General features: G+C 34.8%; 1 protein-coding gene and 1 long non-coding RNA gene across 2 annotated transcripts; one reads left to right on the top strand and one right to left on the bottom strand.

Annotated features, from left to right (window-relative positions):
- Positions 1–2,043: 2,043 nt before the first annotated feature.
- LOC127119239 (ATP-dependent 6-phosphofructokinase 5, chloroplastic) lies at positions 2,044–7,005 on the top strand. Its single transcript, XM_051049435.1, has 13 exons — positions 2,044–2,652; positions 2,746–2,836; positions 3,316–3,389; positions 3,787–3,898; positions 4,072–4,167; positions 4,292–4,393; positions 4,534–4,608; positions 4,763–4,903; positions 5,122–5,238; positions 5,321–5,425; positions 5,557–5,637; positions 6,029–6,157; positions 6,510–7,005. The coding sequence occupies exons 1-13, from the start codon at positions 2,351–2,353 to the stop codon at positions 6,675–6,677; spliced, it is 1,593 nt and encodes a 530-aa protein (XP_050905392.1). The 5' UTR covers positions 2,044–2,350; the 3' UTR covers positions 6,678–7,005.
- A 1,259-nt stretch (positions 7,006–8,264) lies between these two features.
- Positions 8,265–9,085, bottom strand: LOC127121361 (uncharacterized). Its single transcript, XR_007803426.1, has 2 exons — positions 8,784–9,085; positions 8,265–8,649 (listed from the first exon to the last, which is right to left on the bottom strand). It is a non-coding gene; the product is annotated as an uncharacterized LOC127121361 (long non-coding RNA).
- Positions 9,086–16,356: the final 7,271 nt, after the last annotated feature.

The raw sequence follows: 16,356 nt of genomic DNA, 5'->3' as shown, positions 1-16,356 counted from the left end.
TAAGCTTATTCCAATAAACATTTGAATTCTATTTTCTTCCTACTATTCGACGTGGGACTTCAATGAATATATTATTTGCCTAACAAATCCTCCATTTATCCAAAGTCTCATATATCTTCACTTTATCTTTAACTTTATCTCCAATGCGATCGTTATAATTATAATGTATAACAACATTTGTAAAATTATTACTCTTCAATCTTTTGGTCTTCCTTCCCCCCTTGATCGGAACCTTAACTCTGATACCAGTTGTTGGGAAAATATTAAATAAACAAATATTGATGCACACAAAAGCACATCAATAACAGAAGAAAAAAATTCAAAAATAAAACTCAAAAATTCATTATTCAACTTATAATATATTTAAAATAAAATTACAAACTCTCTCATTAAACTGCAATTTTTATGAAAAAATTACAAACCCTCCGAATTGCAATTTTTGAACGAAAAAAATTGTAAATCCTCTCTCAATTACAATTTTTGAACGGAAAAATATAAAACTCCTTCTCCATTATAATTTTTGAACGGAAAAATTGAAAACACTTTCTCAATTGTAATTTTTGAACCGAAAAATTGCAAACTCTTTATCAATTATAATTTTTGGACTGAAAAATTATAAACCCTCCTCTCTCAATTACAATTTTTGGACGAAAAAGTTGCAAACCCTTTCAACAAACTATTTTTGAATGAAAAATATAAAACTCTTTCAACAAACTATTTTAAACTGAAAAATAAAAACATTTCCTAGACACACAACTATCCAAATCCCCGATACATACAATTTTGTTGTTTTAGAAAAATAAAATCAACTATCTCTATTTATATTAGTACTCAAATTCTATTTTGTTCTTACTATCCGATGTGAGAGTTTAATAGATGTATTATTTGCCAAACAATTTTCTTATGTTCTTTTACTTTGTTGAGTTGTATATTGTCTTGTGATTTACCTTTTTTAGTGGTTAATGAATCTAAGTATGCTTAATTGTTTATATTATTGGGTTGATTCTTTTGATCTCGTGTATAAGTTATTAAAGTTTCATTTATTTCCTTTTGAGAAAGATAACCAAGATAACTCTAATATCACTATTAGTTTTAAGCTCGTTGAATTTAGTCAAAAAAGTGACACGCTTAATCCTTGCATAAATGATAATTATGGATGAACTTACTTTTTAAATATGTTGAAAATAAACGACTTAAATATTTTGTTATTGTGGCTAATTCTAGATTTAAAGTTATACTTATGTTACTGTTGCTAAAGATTGCATGATTTGGTATAATAATAAGAAATATATTATTTTAAAAAATAATAGTAAAAAATATATTAAAAAAATGATAACGGAGAATATACAAATAAATATAATATTTAAAAAAATTATAAAACAATCAACCAAATCGAATTAAATTGAATCAAATCTATGAATTTGATTTGGTTTTATTTTTAAAAACACTTAAAATTAAGTCAAACAAATCAATAGAGATATAATTGATTCAAATATATATTTTTTAATTAAAAATCGATCTAAACCAAATTATTTACACTCTTAATAAAAAATAAAAAAATTGAAAATTTGTATAGTTTAATTATCTTTAGATTTTGTAATTTTAAACTTCTAATAAATAAAATTATTTTTAAATAAAATTGTGATCGTAATGGACTTGTCACCTCTAAAGATACACCAACGTTTTTTTAATAGAGAATAAAAATAAAAAAAAATAAAAAAAATTGTACACGTTTTAAAAGGTAAACAACTTTTGCCGAAAAAAAATAACAACTTTCTCTTTAACGAAAAGCATATGATAACAAACAACCTGCGAGATTTTTGCCTTAAAAAATTATTTATCAAATTGGTTTATTTTTTTATTTATTTTGACTCACGGTCTTATCTTTTTGTTAGAGTCATTGAACTTGACCAAAAATTAATTATCTTATACCAAAAAATAAAACAAATAAAATAATACCAACAACAAATTTAATTTTTGAAGACTGAGAACAATATATTATATATATAATCAGCTCTTGAAAACAACAAGTGCCGTCTCCACAGAAAAAGTACACACCAATTTTTCCATTATTCTACTTCTCTGTATTTTTCTACTAATATTTGGTTCATTAAATCTACTAATTCCATTCATAAATCAGTTTCAACTCATTATCCCTATTTATTCCAGCGCACCAATCACGATATTTATTTATTTGTTAGTTCTGTATTTTCTCTGTTTCATGGGAAGAAAACTCTTTAAAAAACCAACTACCTAACGAACCCGAAATTTAAAAAGAAAATAATAATTGTAGTTTATTTATTTCTCCTTCTCCTCGTTCTCTCCGGTTCAATTCGCTCGATCACAATTCATGGATACTCTCCCGCACGTGATCACCACCCCTAACCTCACAACAACCTTTCGTCATGGTTTAACGACTTCTACACTCCGTTACTCCAACCCTCGTCTTTTCCGTTCATTCAAGGTCGCAAATAACTTTCGCGTCTCTTCCGAGCTTAAGAGCCGCAACAACACAACGACAATTGATTATACTGATCCTGATTGGAAAATGAAGTTCACGGAGAATTTCGAAAAGCGGTTTAGACTCCCTCATGTTACTGATACGTTACCTGATTCTGTTTCTATGCCTTCGACTTTTTGTCTCAAAATGAGGTTAGTGATTGTTTTTGAAGTTGTGGTTGTATGGATGATTGTGATTTGTTGATAGTGGAGTAACTGAGATTGAAGTTTTTTTTTGTGTGGCAGGACTCCTGTGAAGAGTGGCGTTCCCGGGAATTATCAGTTGGATGAGGAGTGGAATGGGTATATTAATGATAATGATAGAGTGCTGCTTAAGGTAGTTTGAGTTATTTGTTTTTTATGTTTTTTGAAATTTGAATTGAAATTGATTATGATGAGGTCGCTTGATATTTGTTGTTAATGTGGATATTGGATTATGCTGATATTCCTTGCATTCATGTCTTATGTCATGTCATGTGTTCAACTTGTGTCTTCCTTAGCTGTGATATTTGATTTTTTTCGAAGATTTTGAATCGTCTTAGTCTTTTTTATGGAAAGTCGCGTGTATGTTGGCTATAAACTTTGTGTTTGAAGATTTTGACTACCCGCTATTGAGCGGCGCTGTACCTCTATAGCATAGTGGAATTTGGACTACCCGCTATTGTTCCGTCCGCAGTATGCTTTTTAGTACAAAATTTTGTCAAATACCGGTGCTATAGCACTGTTGCCTAGTGGAATTTTAACAATCTGCTATTGATAACACTGATGTTTTAGCATTGTTGAGTATTAATGTTTCTGTTTGCTTTGATCTTTCAGACAATATACCATTCATCACCCACATCTGCTGGCGCCGAGTGCATTGATCCTGGTTGTAATTGGGTAGAGCAATGGTAAAGTATTTGATTTCTCAATGTCAATCTGGAATATAATGACTGATTAGGCATTTGTCAGTTAAAGGGCTAATAATGTCACTATATTGAACATAATGGTGCATCTTATTTAATTGGAACTTGGGAGGTTGATTTGAAATGGAAGAACTTAACATTGATTACAAAATCACCATGTAAATTCTGTTTCTGAGAGCGCGAAAATGTGTGATTCAGAGATGAACATTCTTCTGAAAAATTATGAATAAAATAGTTAATAATTCTTTCTTTTAAGTTACCAAATGTTTATATTGGTTACAGTATGCAGTTTCAATGTCTTTGTTAAGTCTTCTTGATGCTTATAATTTTGTTTCCAAGATTAGTATATGATGGTATGTAAAAGGTTTTGATATCCTTGTAGGGTTCATCGAGCTGGACCTCGGAAAAATATATACTTCAAACCAGAAGAAGTAAAGGCAGCCATTGTTACTTGTGGAGGACTGTGTCCTGGTCTTAACGATGTCATTAGACAGGTTTGTTTGTGATCAATTTGTTTCTGTCACGGCTTTGAAAAATTCTTGAGAAAGGATAAAGTACCTGTCTGTTTCACCGATTACAACAAAAGAATCCCTTTTAAATGTTTTAGAGTGTTTGTTTAAGCTTTTGAAAAAATCACATTTCTGATTCAATAGTGAATGTGCTGCAGATTGTAATCACACTTGAAATATATGGTGTAAAAAAGATTGTTGGTATTCCTTTTGGCTATCGCGGCTTTACTAACAAAGAGTTGACAGAAGTACCGGTAATCTCATACTTCCTTTGCTGACTTTGATCTAAACAACAATTGATTTGAGAAGTTTGATATTAAGTCTATTGAACTTGAGATATTTCTAATACTACTTAGTATGTTGCGATTTTATTCACAGCTTTCAAGGAAAGTAGTTCAAAATATCCATCTTTCCGGTGGTAGCCTATTAGGAGTTTCACGCGGAGGACCTGATGTTAGTGAAATTGTGGACAGTTTGGAGGTTGTTAATGATTCATTCTATTAATTAAATCGACTATTCCATTGAGAACTAATAGGGGCCTATGCATGTGCGTGAGCGCTTGTGTGTGCACATTGTAGTATATATACTGATTTTTTCTATATGCATATTATCGATTGCAGGAAAGAGGGATCAACATGCTCTTCGTGCTGGGTGGAAATGGTACACATGCTGGTGCAAATGCAATTCACAATGAGGTTTTTAATTCTTTAAACTTGTATTAATAGTTGCATTCAATTGGATCGTTTAAGGAAAAAATCTCTTGGGATCTGATTAGTTGAGATTCACAGAAAAGTTAATGTATAAGCATGTCTTGAAAGTCTAATGATTTTAAAATTTTATTGCCTTCAGTGCTGTAAAAGAAGACTTAAAGTGTCGATAATCGGAGTGCCGAAAACTATAGACAATGACATTCTGTTGATGGACAAAACTTTTGGCTTTGACACTGCGGTAGAAGAAGCCCAAAGAGCAATAAATGCTGCATACATTGAGGTAACTTACTTGATAATTAATCAGTTTGACTAAACCGAATATTATTTTCTATTTGGTAAATACTATCATAATTATGTCTACTGGTGTTAAATTGCGGCTATGACAGTACTATAGTGTTATTGCATAGTGGAATTAGAACAAGTCGCTATTGTTCTGCAATATACTATTACGTGCAAATATTGTGACAACATGGTTTAAATCTTCTCTAATCTTATTAGGCGCATAGTGCATATCATGGAATTGGGATCGTGAAATTAATGGGTCGTAGTAGTGGATTCATCGCAATGCAATCTTCATTAGCCAGTGGACAGATTGACATATGTCTAATCCCCGAGGTATGTAAAATAAAAATTGAACATATAGCTCTCTTTCTCTGTCGTATAGATAAACTGATACAAGTTCATCTCTGGTTCAAAGGTTCCTTTCAATCTGCATGGACCTCATGGAGTTTTGAGTCATCTCAAGTACCTTATAGAATCAAAGGGATCAGCTGTAGTTTGTGTAGCAGAGGGAGCTGGACAGGTGATTTAGATTTTGTGATCATTACCGCGATCATCAAAAATTGCATTCCTGATATCTTTATTTTTCTCGAAGAATATAACGCTGGGCATAGAAATACAAACTTTCTAACCAATATTATCTTCCTAATGCAGAATTTACTTAAAAAAACTAATGCTACTGATGCTTCTGGGAATGTTATATTTGGAGACATTGGCGTTTATATCCAACAAGAGGTTTGCTATTATTTGCTTATATTGCTTACAGTTACCTAAATGGGTTGAGACTCCATGAAAATAATGTTTGTGCGCGCGCGTGTAGATTTAAGTATCAAAACAAATATGATTACAAAATTATGAACATAAAATAGTTAATGCATGTATATACTTTCGGAAATGAGTAAGACATGAAGTAGTTTTGAACTCGTTGTGATCTTGATCTGCTTTTCCTAGTCTTATTTCTGTTAAAAGTGAAATTCAAACTGCATAATTTGAGGTATAATGCAAGAATTATGGTTAAGTATGGTGTATGTTGCAAATTGTTTAGTAATGCAGATGCCTGCTTCTATTGTAAATTTTTGAAGTTGAAGTGATTTGTTCCAACAAATAACAATTGTTATCATTTCAGACGAAAAAACATTTCAAGGAGATTGGTATTCATGCTGATGTGAAATATATTGATCCAACATACATGATCCGTGCGTGTCGAGCAAATGCTTCAGATGGAATTTTATGCACCGTACTTGGACAAAATGCGGTTAGTCACTCTTCCTTTCTATCTTTGCCCATTGTTGGTTATGTGCGATTTCACTTTTATTATTGGTTCTCATAAGGAAATTTACTGACTTTCTATTCTTATTCTTTTCAACTCTTTACTACTAATCAATATAGCTAAATAACTCATATATAGCGTAGAAAAATTTGAACTAATCACAATTGTTACGCGTCACACTACACGCCTAATATTGATTAGGAGAAGATTGTCAATTGTTTAAATGTTCTCCTAATCTTATTAGGCGTCTTATAACTTATACGAGAACAGTTTGATTTTATTTTACCTTTTGTCATACATTTATTATTTGATACTGATTCTCATTTTTGTATTACAGGTTCATGGTGCATTTGCTGGATTTAGTGGCATTACAGTAGGCACATGTAACACACATTATGCTTACTTTCCAATCCCCGAAGTAATATCGCATCCTCAGTTGGTGGATCCCAACAGTCGAATGTGGCATCGATGCTTAACTTCGACAGGCCAGCCGGACTTTGATTGACCATTTTCTCTTGTTCAATTAATATATTCAACAGGCTTGGAAATTCAGGCTTCCATAGATTATATCATAAGATAGCTTCAAAAGTTTACTTAGGTAATCAATCCCTACAGAATAATACAAAGGATGACATTTCATCCTTATTTTTAAAAAAAATGATTACTTGTATAGCAAGGCAAACTTACTGTCCTGCCAGTTGCATTTACAATAAAACTTGAGGAAAAAATTGATTCATTGTGACATTTTTTGTAACCTTTAATAAGGGATATTTAAGGGTAGATTTTTTGTAATTTATGCGATGAATTTTAATAGCAATTTTGTTCTGATCCAAGGTGACAAGTCCATTTAAGGCTAGGTTTTTTGTACCTCTATTGTTAGAGTACAGAGCAAAAAAAAGTATAACATTTGAACATCAATATTAATAGTATATGATTGAATTTTCTTTGACGGTAAACTCTGTTTAAGGTATAACAAGTTAGATGATTTTTATTTTTGCAGTAACCTTGTGGTGGAATTAAAATTGGTTTTCAATTTTCCTAGTTATTATACCAATTAAATTTTTGAGTCTTATTCCATAGAAAACTCCAGGTTCATTTCACTACGGTATGGCCGTTGTGAAATGTCTTTTAATAAATATAATAAAAAAAAGTGTCCAAAAAATAACTATTACCAAGGTTAACCGAAGACCGTTATAATATTGATGTTACAAAAAGATTTATTTTATAGTAGTGATATATCATACTATCATACATAAATGCATCATCATCCACACAGGGAATATCAAAAGTTTGTATGTACCTAAATGAACTCATTTAGAAGTAAACTGTATTCGGGCTTAGGATAGTTGTAGAAATCATATAGATTTGGAGTAGTAAGCACCATATTTGAAAGCTACAAAAGTAAAGAGGAAAATGACCATATCTACTCATTCTTAAGCTAAAAGAGGAAGCATTTACCAAATGAAATAATCCAAATGTGCTGCTAAACATAGATAGAATTCCTCCAACTCCTTTTAGAAATATGATAGTGGCAACAACTTAGACGAACCGATATTAAACATTTTAATCAGCAAAACAACTACAAATGAAAATTGACAACTCCCATACCAATAAAAGTAACCGAATTTCTGAATATCAGTTTCGAGATAACAACAACTACACCGCCTTTCGCGTTGCCTAATACATGGTTGACAAAATTTGACAAAATTCAGTGAATAAGTTGCACAAAATAACAGAGCTAAGTTTGTAATAGGCACACCTAACATCAATTGTTCTGGTTTTGCCTCTAATATGATATATAAAATATTTATAAGAGCGACTGACCTAGACTGTCAAAGCACTTGGTGCAGAGTTTGTGAAAATATAATTGACAAATGAAATTAAATTTTTTTAAAAAGAAAAATAGTGTTAACTTCAAGGAATATGTTAGTTGCAGCATGGACAAAATAAAGGCACAAAATGTGCACACAACACAACTGATCTGAATCGAAAAAACATGTAAATATTAGTGTCAGCTTGCAAACACGAGTGAAAATATTTCATTTGCAGTCTCTAGATATTATAACCCAAATTCAAAATTTCACACCAAAACGCCAGTAATCAAACATTTGCATAAATTGACAAGTATATTAAAGATGTTGTCGAAAATGTCGGGAATACATGAGTGACAAACCACATTGGTAGTCACACGTCAACCTACTTACAAGAATGGCAATTAATTTAGCATCAGACTTTATACAACCTGCAAGTTTTCAACTTCTCTCTCCAATAAATATGAATCTCTCTTGTCCTTTCCCGATCTCACTATATGCTGAATAACCAGTAGAAAATCAAGTTGCTGATAGTAAATGAACAAGATAAATAATGAAATACGATTTTAAAAACTAAAATAAATCCAAACGAACTCACAACTCCAGTAAGTGAGTAAGTGCTGATAGTGAATTTCTTGTCACTGTGATAATCCTTGTACAAAATATCTAAACAAAACAAACAAAAACTATTAAATTTTTTATCAACTAACCATAAATGTAAAAGAATTCGAAATTAAAAAAAAAAAACAAATTCCAACATCACAAGAATCGAGTGTGTGAGAGAGAGGGAGACAAACTACCTCTGGCTTTCTTGCCGATGTCAGTGTAGAGACCATGACCCTTAACCATGGCTTGCTGTAGTGGAAATGAAGGATCTCGAAGAGAAGTTAAGAAGTTGAGAATGATTGTATGAAGGGAATCAAACCCAAACCCTATCTTTATTCTACCATTTTGGCATTCAAAATGGAGAGTGAAAGGGAGAAGAAGAAAGAAGGATGAGGGAAAGTGAAGAAGAAAGGTAACTGAAGAGTGATAAAGAGAGATTATGAATTTTTTGTGAAAGGAGGGAAAGTAAATTTAAGATAGAGTTACACAATGTCAGTATCTAATTGAAATAGAAGGTTGAATATTGGGTACATTTTTCATTTAGAGTTTTTCTTTTTTTTTGTTTAATTAATTTGAACACTAGAGGGCATTATTGGATATTTGGTAGTATGTTTAATTAATTGATATATATATATATATATATATATATATATATATATATATATATATATATATATATATATATATATATATATATATATATATATATATGACTACTTGATAAAAGAATATAAATATGTTTCTTAGTTATGGGTTTACTTTTTTTCCCACGCCATGAGAAAAACCAAAACTACTATTGAAATAAGGAAATGTACTTTGAGACTCATGTCAATTCACATAGTTCATTCGTAATTGAGTTAGACCTTAAATTTTGTCAAAAATTAATACGGAAATGCAGATTTGTGGTACTTATGGAAATGCACATCCATAATGGTTTTAATCAATAAGGCGTGAGAACACCCGCACCCCTCCTCATCTCAAAGTCTCAAACTCTCTCAAACTCTAAAATTGCCAAACTCTAAAATTGTCAAGCTCTCTCAACTCACTTCCAAGTTTCTACTCTCAACATCCAATCAATTCAAGTTCTCAACATCAAAATCATATTTGGTAATTTTTTTAATCCAAGGTTTTCACATTTGATTTCTCTATACATGCATTTGTAGCAATTGAGCATTAAGTTGTGTAATAGATAGTTTAGATAGGTAGATTAAATGAGCAGTGTGTTTGACAGGTAGTTTAGATGAGCAATGTGGTTTAACAATGTTGGATTTCCATACATTTCTGCCATTTTTGTTTTTAATAAGTTACAGGTTAATATGCAAAGGACTTCTGTATTTGTTCAAAATTTGATTTTCAAGAAAAACGCAAGTGCATTTTCATATTTTATATGTCTGCATTATTTTGCTTGTTTTTCATTGTGTTTTATCCGGGTTTGATTTTTCTACTATATATTGCTTATGTGGTTTAATTATAGGCAACATGGATGATAACCAAGATCGAATAAGGCTAGGCAGAGTGTCACGTCGATTTTCATGGAAAAAGCATGATCCTCAAAATCATCAGTTGATTCTAGTTCGTTGGATGCAGAAGTGTCAACTTCTAAGGTTCATGCATCTCCGACTTCGTCTTCTCGGAGGAGGCAAGTGTCACCTCTTGATTCCCCGGAAGCCCAACCGGTCCAGGTTGAGGCACCAGATGTAAAAAACTTGTTTTTCTTGGGTTGCCATGACGAATGGTTCGTTCTTATAAGTTTCCTTTCAAAGATCAACCCGTGTGAATCCTAATTCATCGATTTCTACACCAGTGTTACTGTCAATCCACTTGCACTTAAATAAAGGCACTTTAAAAGAAACACAATCAATCTCCATAATCTTCTAAATGAACCCAAAGTACGCTCTACATGCTAGTATATGATTGTTGTCTTTGGCACTAGAGAAGTACATGGATTTAACTTCAACCATAACCCCACTATTTTGCATGGTACTACGATCATCCTTTGATTTTATAAAGAATGAATATCTAGTAATGTCGTATACACTCCAGGTAATTACATTAAACTTAGGCATACATGACAACCATTTAACTATCTCTTATGCACAAGTACTCTCTTTAGAAACACTTTCATTAAACCAAGTTATGAAATTTTTGTTGTGCTCTATCAACAACCATTTTTCATTCATCCAAGGATATTTTTCCTTTACAAGACTTTTGTGAGTGGTCAAGTAAGGTTGAACTTCAGCCAAGTTATTCAATATATACAAACGTGCTTGAAGAACTACATTTCAGCTAAAAGTTTTAACATTTAAACCTTGAGTACCTCACCATCATATCTTCCCTTATGACGAGACTCGGGAATTTCTATAGAGTTAGCTTCTGACAAATACATTGTACAAAACTCAATAGCTTCTTTTGTGATGTACCATTCAATGATCGAAGCTTCCAGACGGTAATGACTATTTGTATACCCTTTGAAGATATTCATGTAACGCTTTACGGGATACATCCATCGTAAATAAACTGGACCATAAGTTCTAATCTTCCTTACTAGATGAAAAACTAAGTGAACCATAATGTCAAAGAATGATGACAGGAAAAACATCTCTAACTGAAACAAGATAATTGTAGCCTCATGTTCTAACTCGTCTAAATTTTTAGGATCAATGACTTTACTACATGTAACATTGAAGAATAAGCAAAATATGGTATAGTTACCCTTACATTCCTTGGTAAAATGTCACAGATAGCCACTGGTAGAAGTTGTTGCATCAAGACATGACAATCGTGAGATTTTAAATCCAACTAATTTGTGATCATTCTCTGACACAAGTTTCTTCACATTTGATGAGTACCCTTGGAGAAGTTTGATACCCGACAAACAATCACAACTTTTTTTCTTTTTTAGACATAGTGTGACAAGCTGGGGAAAATATGTTCTATTTCCAATTTCTTTTAGGGAAAACTCTTGTCGTATACCTATCACCATCATATCTTTACATGATTTCTTAGTATCTTTTGTCTTTCCTTTAATGTTGAGAAGTGTTTCAATCAAACTATCACATACATTTTTCTCCACATGTATCACATCAAGATAATGTCTTATGTCAAGACTAGATCAATGTGGAAGATCAAAGAACACAAACTTCTTTTTCCAACTATTTTTCTCCACGGGCCCTTTTTGTTTAACTTTTAGTTTCTTTTCAAAGACAACCTCAATGTATTGTTGTCTTTTATAAACTTCCTTCCCGGTTAAGGGCTTTGGAGCGAAATCAAACTCCTTCTCTCCATTAAAAGCCTTCAAGAATCTACGGTATGGATGATTAGGTCTTAAAAATTTTCGATGCCCAACATAAACAGTCTTTTTTCCATTTTGTAATTGGTGATGGCATGTATCAAATTCACATATAGGACACACTTTATGTACCTTGACGATGTAACCATACTGTAATACCCCAAAATTTACCCTTCATTTTTCCTGGAAGCATACGCTTTACACCTCATGCATGCATTCATTTTTAGGTCATTTAGCATTTGCATTTCATCATGGCAATCGGAATCAGATCCAAGAAGCTTGAACATCATCCAGGACACTTTGTGGGCTCTATTTAGATGATCAGTCAACACAAGGGAAAGACTTGAGTTACTTCCAACAGGGGTTTATTCGTCAGTCAAAACGTTAATCTTGAAGGAGCAAAGGTTTGTTCATGAGCTGTCATGCTCGCTAGGCGAAGCCCACGTGTTTTGAAAAAAAAAAGAAAACGAAAAACGAAAAAAAAACGAAAAAAAAAGACGAAAAACGAAAAAAAATAATAATAAAAAAAAATAAAAAAATAAAAAAATAAAAAAATCTTGGACTTGGACCTCTCTCATTTGAGCCCACAGGTCCACAAAAATCAGGTTATAAATTCAGAGTTTCAGTGAAACAAAAGGCAATTCTATTCCTATTACCCTGGCTGGAAAAAGATAGTGAGAGAAGAGCTAACAGAGTTTAGAGCAACCTCCAAACCCTGAAGGGAACTCAACTGCACAGAATCACATTTGCCTCACATAAACCCTAAAGATTGTTTTGTAAACCTCACAGGTGCAACTCAATTTCAATCAAGCTCTCCAATCAGGTTTTCCATATTCCCATTATTTTACGCTTTCAATTTGAATGTTCTAAATGTGTGATGTATTATGTTTGAATTTGGAAATGCGGATATCGTTAGGTTTCGCACATGCATGAATGGGTGAAACCTATGCCTTGAATGCTTAATCGTTTAATTTCTGAAGTGTATGACACAGGGTTTGAGGTTTCTGAAACCATACTGTTATCCATGAAAAACCATATTGTTTTGCTCTAATCTGACTTACGTTTGTCATATCATGTTTTCTCCTAATCCTTATCTTATTTCACTAACCCTTTTGTTGAGTTTTTGTGAAGGCTCACATGACTTTTGCAGGGATAGCTCGTTGGATATTCCACTTTGCTTGTGGGATACCATTTGGGAGATTTATTCTGATTGCCTTGTTGGCACATTTACTTTATACATGTTTGTTTTGTATGTGTTCGTATCCCCGCAGGTAGCGCGGTTCCTTCGTCAAGGACTGCCTTTTTGCATGAGCATCCCAAACCCTAACCCTTCATTGATTTTTCTTCTCCTAAACACACGTTTACTTCTTCTACTACAGGCGAGTAAGTCTCCAAAGGTCGAGCATCCGGTAGATTGCGTAGTAACGTCGTTCGTCCAAAACCTAATCCTTAACCCCGTAGTTAGCCGAACTACGGCTTGCTCTGATTCTCATTCCAGATGAGATACGTAGGCATAAGACGCGATGTCTTAGCGAGCACACATCCCCCCAACCCATAGGTCAGCCGAGCTACGAAGACTCTGATTCTCATATTCAGATGAGATACGTATGCAGTGGATGCGACATCCGTGCGAGTCATTTTCTTTTGACCCCTTTTTAGTAAACAGCACAAGATAAACTTACACCCTTTAGACAAGAACTACAAAAGTGGATCCCGTAGAGTACTACGGATGCGTAGGGGTGATAATACCTTCCCTTCACATAACCGACTCCCGAACCCAAGATTTGGTTGCGAGACCTTGTCTTTTCCTTTCCTTTTTTCAGGTTTACTTCGAGCGTTTCCTTTCTCTCCTTTGGGATAAATAACGCACGGTGGCGACTCTTATGTCATTTTCTTTCGCCGGTTGTTTTTTCGCACACTGTATTTTTCAGGTTGCGACAGCTGGCGACTCTGCTGGGGACTCGGTTTCCCTAAGCGAGTCCCTCCTAGATTTTGTAGTTTGTTTGTTTATTGGGTGTTCATGCTTTTGTACAGTTATTTATTTACCTGCTTTACCTTATTACATTGTGTACATATCATTGCTGTATCTGTTGGCTGGCTATGGCTGCTTGGTGATCTTTGTGAGATGAGTTCTATACCCGAACTCGAGTGCACTTAGGATAGGAGAATGGCATAGTCTTGTCGACTTGTGTGGAGTTATTCCTTAGCAAGTTGACTTGCAAGCCCATTCACTTGGTGGAGGTCATGTTGAGATCAATAATGTCACACAAGTAAGTTGTGGTTAGACATTACTTTTTCCAATATAGACCTTAGAAGCCGAGGACCTTAATTTACCAAACCCATCTTGGCCTATTCGTAGGACGTAGTGCGAAAGTCGTTCAAGTGTAAGATTTGATACGATTGTTACGCGATACTACACTCATAAGAGTCTCTCTTGAGAATATTTTTGGAATACGAGTAGTCGTTCCTCCGATAATATCCGAAAGATGGGATTATGACTATGGGAACCTTTTGTAGAACATGTTTGGCAGGTTTAAACCTTAGTACACTTCTTTTGGGTGGTTCTTAACCTAAACTCCATGCTCGTGACTTGCAACAAACCCTTGATTCATGGTTGATCCGATCAGGTATCCTTAATATCAATGAAACTTGGGTGTTGATAAGGTGTAAACCATAATCCACCAAAATGGGTGGTTGATATTAAGGATAACATGATCCATCCCATGACCTTTGTTTGGTGTGCTCTTAATTTCTCTCCAGACAGTACAACCTGACAGATGTTCAAGCAGATACAGCGATCCTGATTCCCATGCCACTGCACTGCATTCACATCATTTTGCATTCATAATCATTCACACATGTTTATCCATTTCTGTGGGGTTTATATCTTCTACTTGATTCTAGTCGGAATTTTCTTGGTTCTCATCAACGGCTTAGTATTTTTTTTACATCGTTTATCTATTGAGAGACTGGGATCAAGGGGGTAGAATACCCTTGGAATTGATAAACATGTCATTGCATTTACATATTCATTAACATGTCTTACATAACAGGTACCGCCACAGTGTTCTCAGTTTGTTTGGTGTTCCATTATCAGGATAACTGACCCAGGCATTCACCGGTACGATACCCGCAGAAACCAACAGAGAGTAATGGAAAGCCTACAGGCAAAGTTCGCCGAGATGAAAATCCGCATGAATCAATTCATGGATGTGGTTCAAGGGGTGGCTCAGGGACAGCAAGAGCTCAGGCAGATGATACAGAGGAATCCCCCTGCTCAACCAGAGACGGTGACTGATCCTCCAGCTGGAGAGGCTAACGGACCCAATGGACCGGGCCCTATCCCAATCCTACATGTCACCTCCGGTCAACATCCCGTTCATGATGATCAGGACGATCAGTTTCCCCTGCTGCAGGAAGACTTTGGTATGGGTCATGGTGTGAACTCCATGTTTAGAAGATTGGAAGAGAGGTTGAAGGCAGTGGAAGGACAGAATCCTCTGGGAGTAGATGTTGCTGACTTGGGGCTGGTCCCAGGTGTGAGAGTGCCACCGAAATTCAAGGTCCCGATATTTGACAAATACAATGGCAACTCTTGCCCGAAGACCCATGTGCAAGCCTATTTCCGTAAAATGGTTGCATACTCCGATGAAGAAAAGTTGCTTATGTACTTTTTCCAGGACAACCTAGCTGTGGCATCCCTAGAATGGTATATGAGGCTGGACAGAGCCCACATCCGTTGCTGGAGGGATTTCGCTGAGGCTTTCATGAAGCAGTATCAGTATAATGCAGACATGGCTCCAGACAGAACTCAACTTCAAAATCTGTCTCTTAAAAGCAATGAGTGCTTCAGAGAATACGCTCAACGCTGGAGAGAAACAACTTCCCGTGTTCAACCTCCTATGTTGGAGAAGGAAATGACTAACATGTTCATGAACACTCTGCCAGGACCTTATTTGGAGCGCCTGGTGGGTTGCAATGCCTCCAATTTTACTGATGTAGTCTCTACTGGAGAGAGGGTGGAGAATTACCTGAGGACATACAAGACCCAGAGTGAAGGTGGATCCTCATCAGGGGTGAAGAAGCCGTTCATTCAGGGACAGAAGAGGAGAGAAGGGGATGCAAGTGTCATATCTTCTTATCAGAACAGGGATAACCGGAGGAATAACTTTCAGAACTATCATCAGCAACCGTATGTTGCGGCTGTGACCATTCCAGCTACAGCACCACTACAACAACAACAACCACAACGTCAACCAGCTCAGTACCAACCACAACAACCGGGTAACAGACCCGCTTATCAACAGAGGCCAAGGACGATGGACCAGCGTTTCGACACTCTTCCAATGTCGTACGCTCAGTTGCTTTCGAGTCTTCAACAACTACAACTTGTGCAGTTGCGCACTCTGGCTCCTCCCGTTGGTAGGCTTCCGGTGGGTTATGACGCCAACGCTAGGTGTAGCCTTCACTTTGGGGCA

Source organism: Lathyrus oleraceus, chromosome 2, assembly GCF_024323335.1.
Source record: "Lathyrus oleraceus cultivar Zhongwan6 chromosome 2, CAAS_Psat_ZW6_1.0, whole genome shotgun sequence".
Lineage (NCBI taxonomy): Eukaryota > Viridiplantae > Streptophyta > Magnoliopsida > Fabales > Fabaceae > Lathyrus > Lathyrus oleraceus.
The sequence above is the reverse complement of the archived record's forward strand: the minus strand, read 5'-3'. Positions and strand labels throughout refer to the sequence as shown.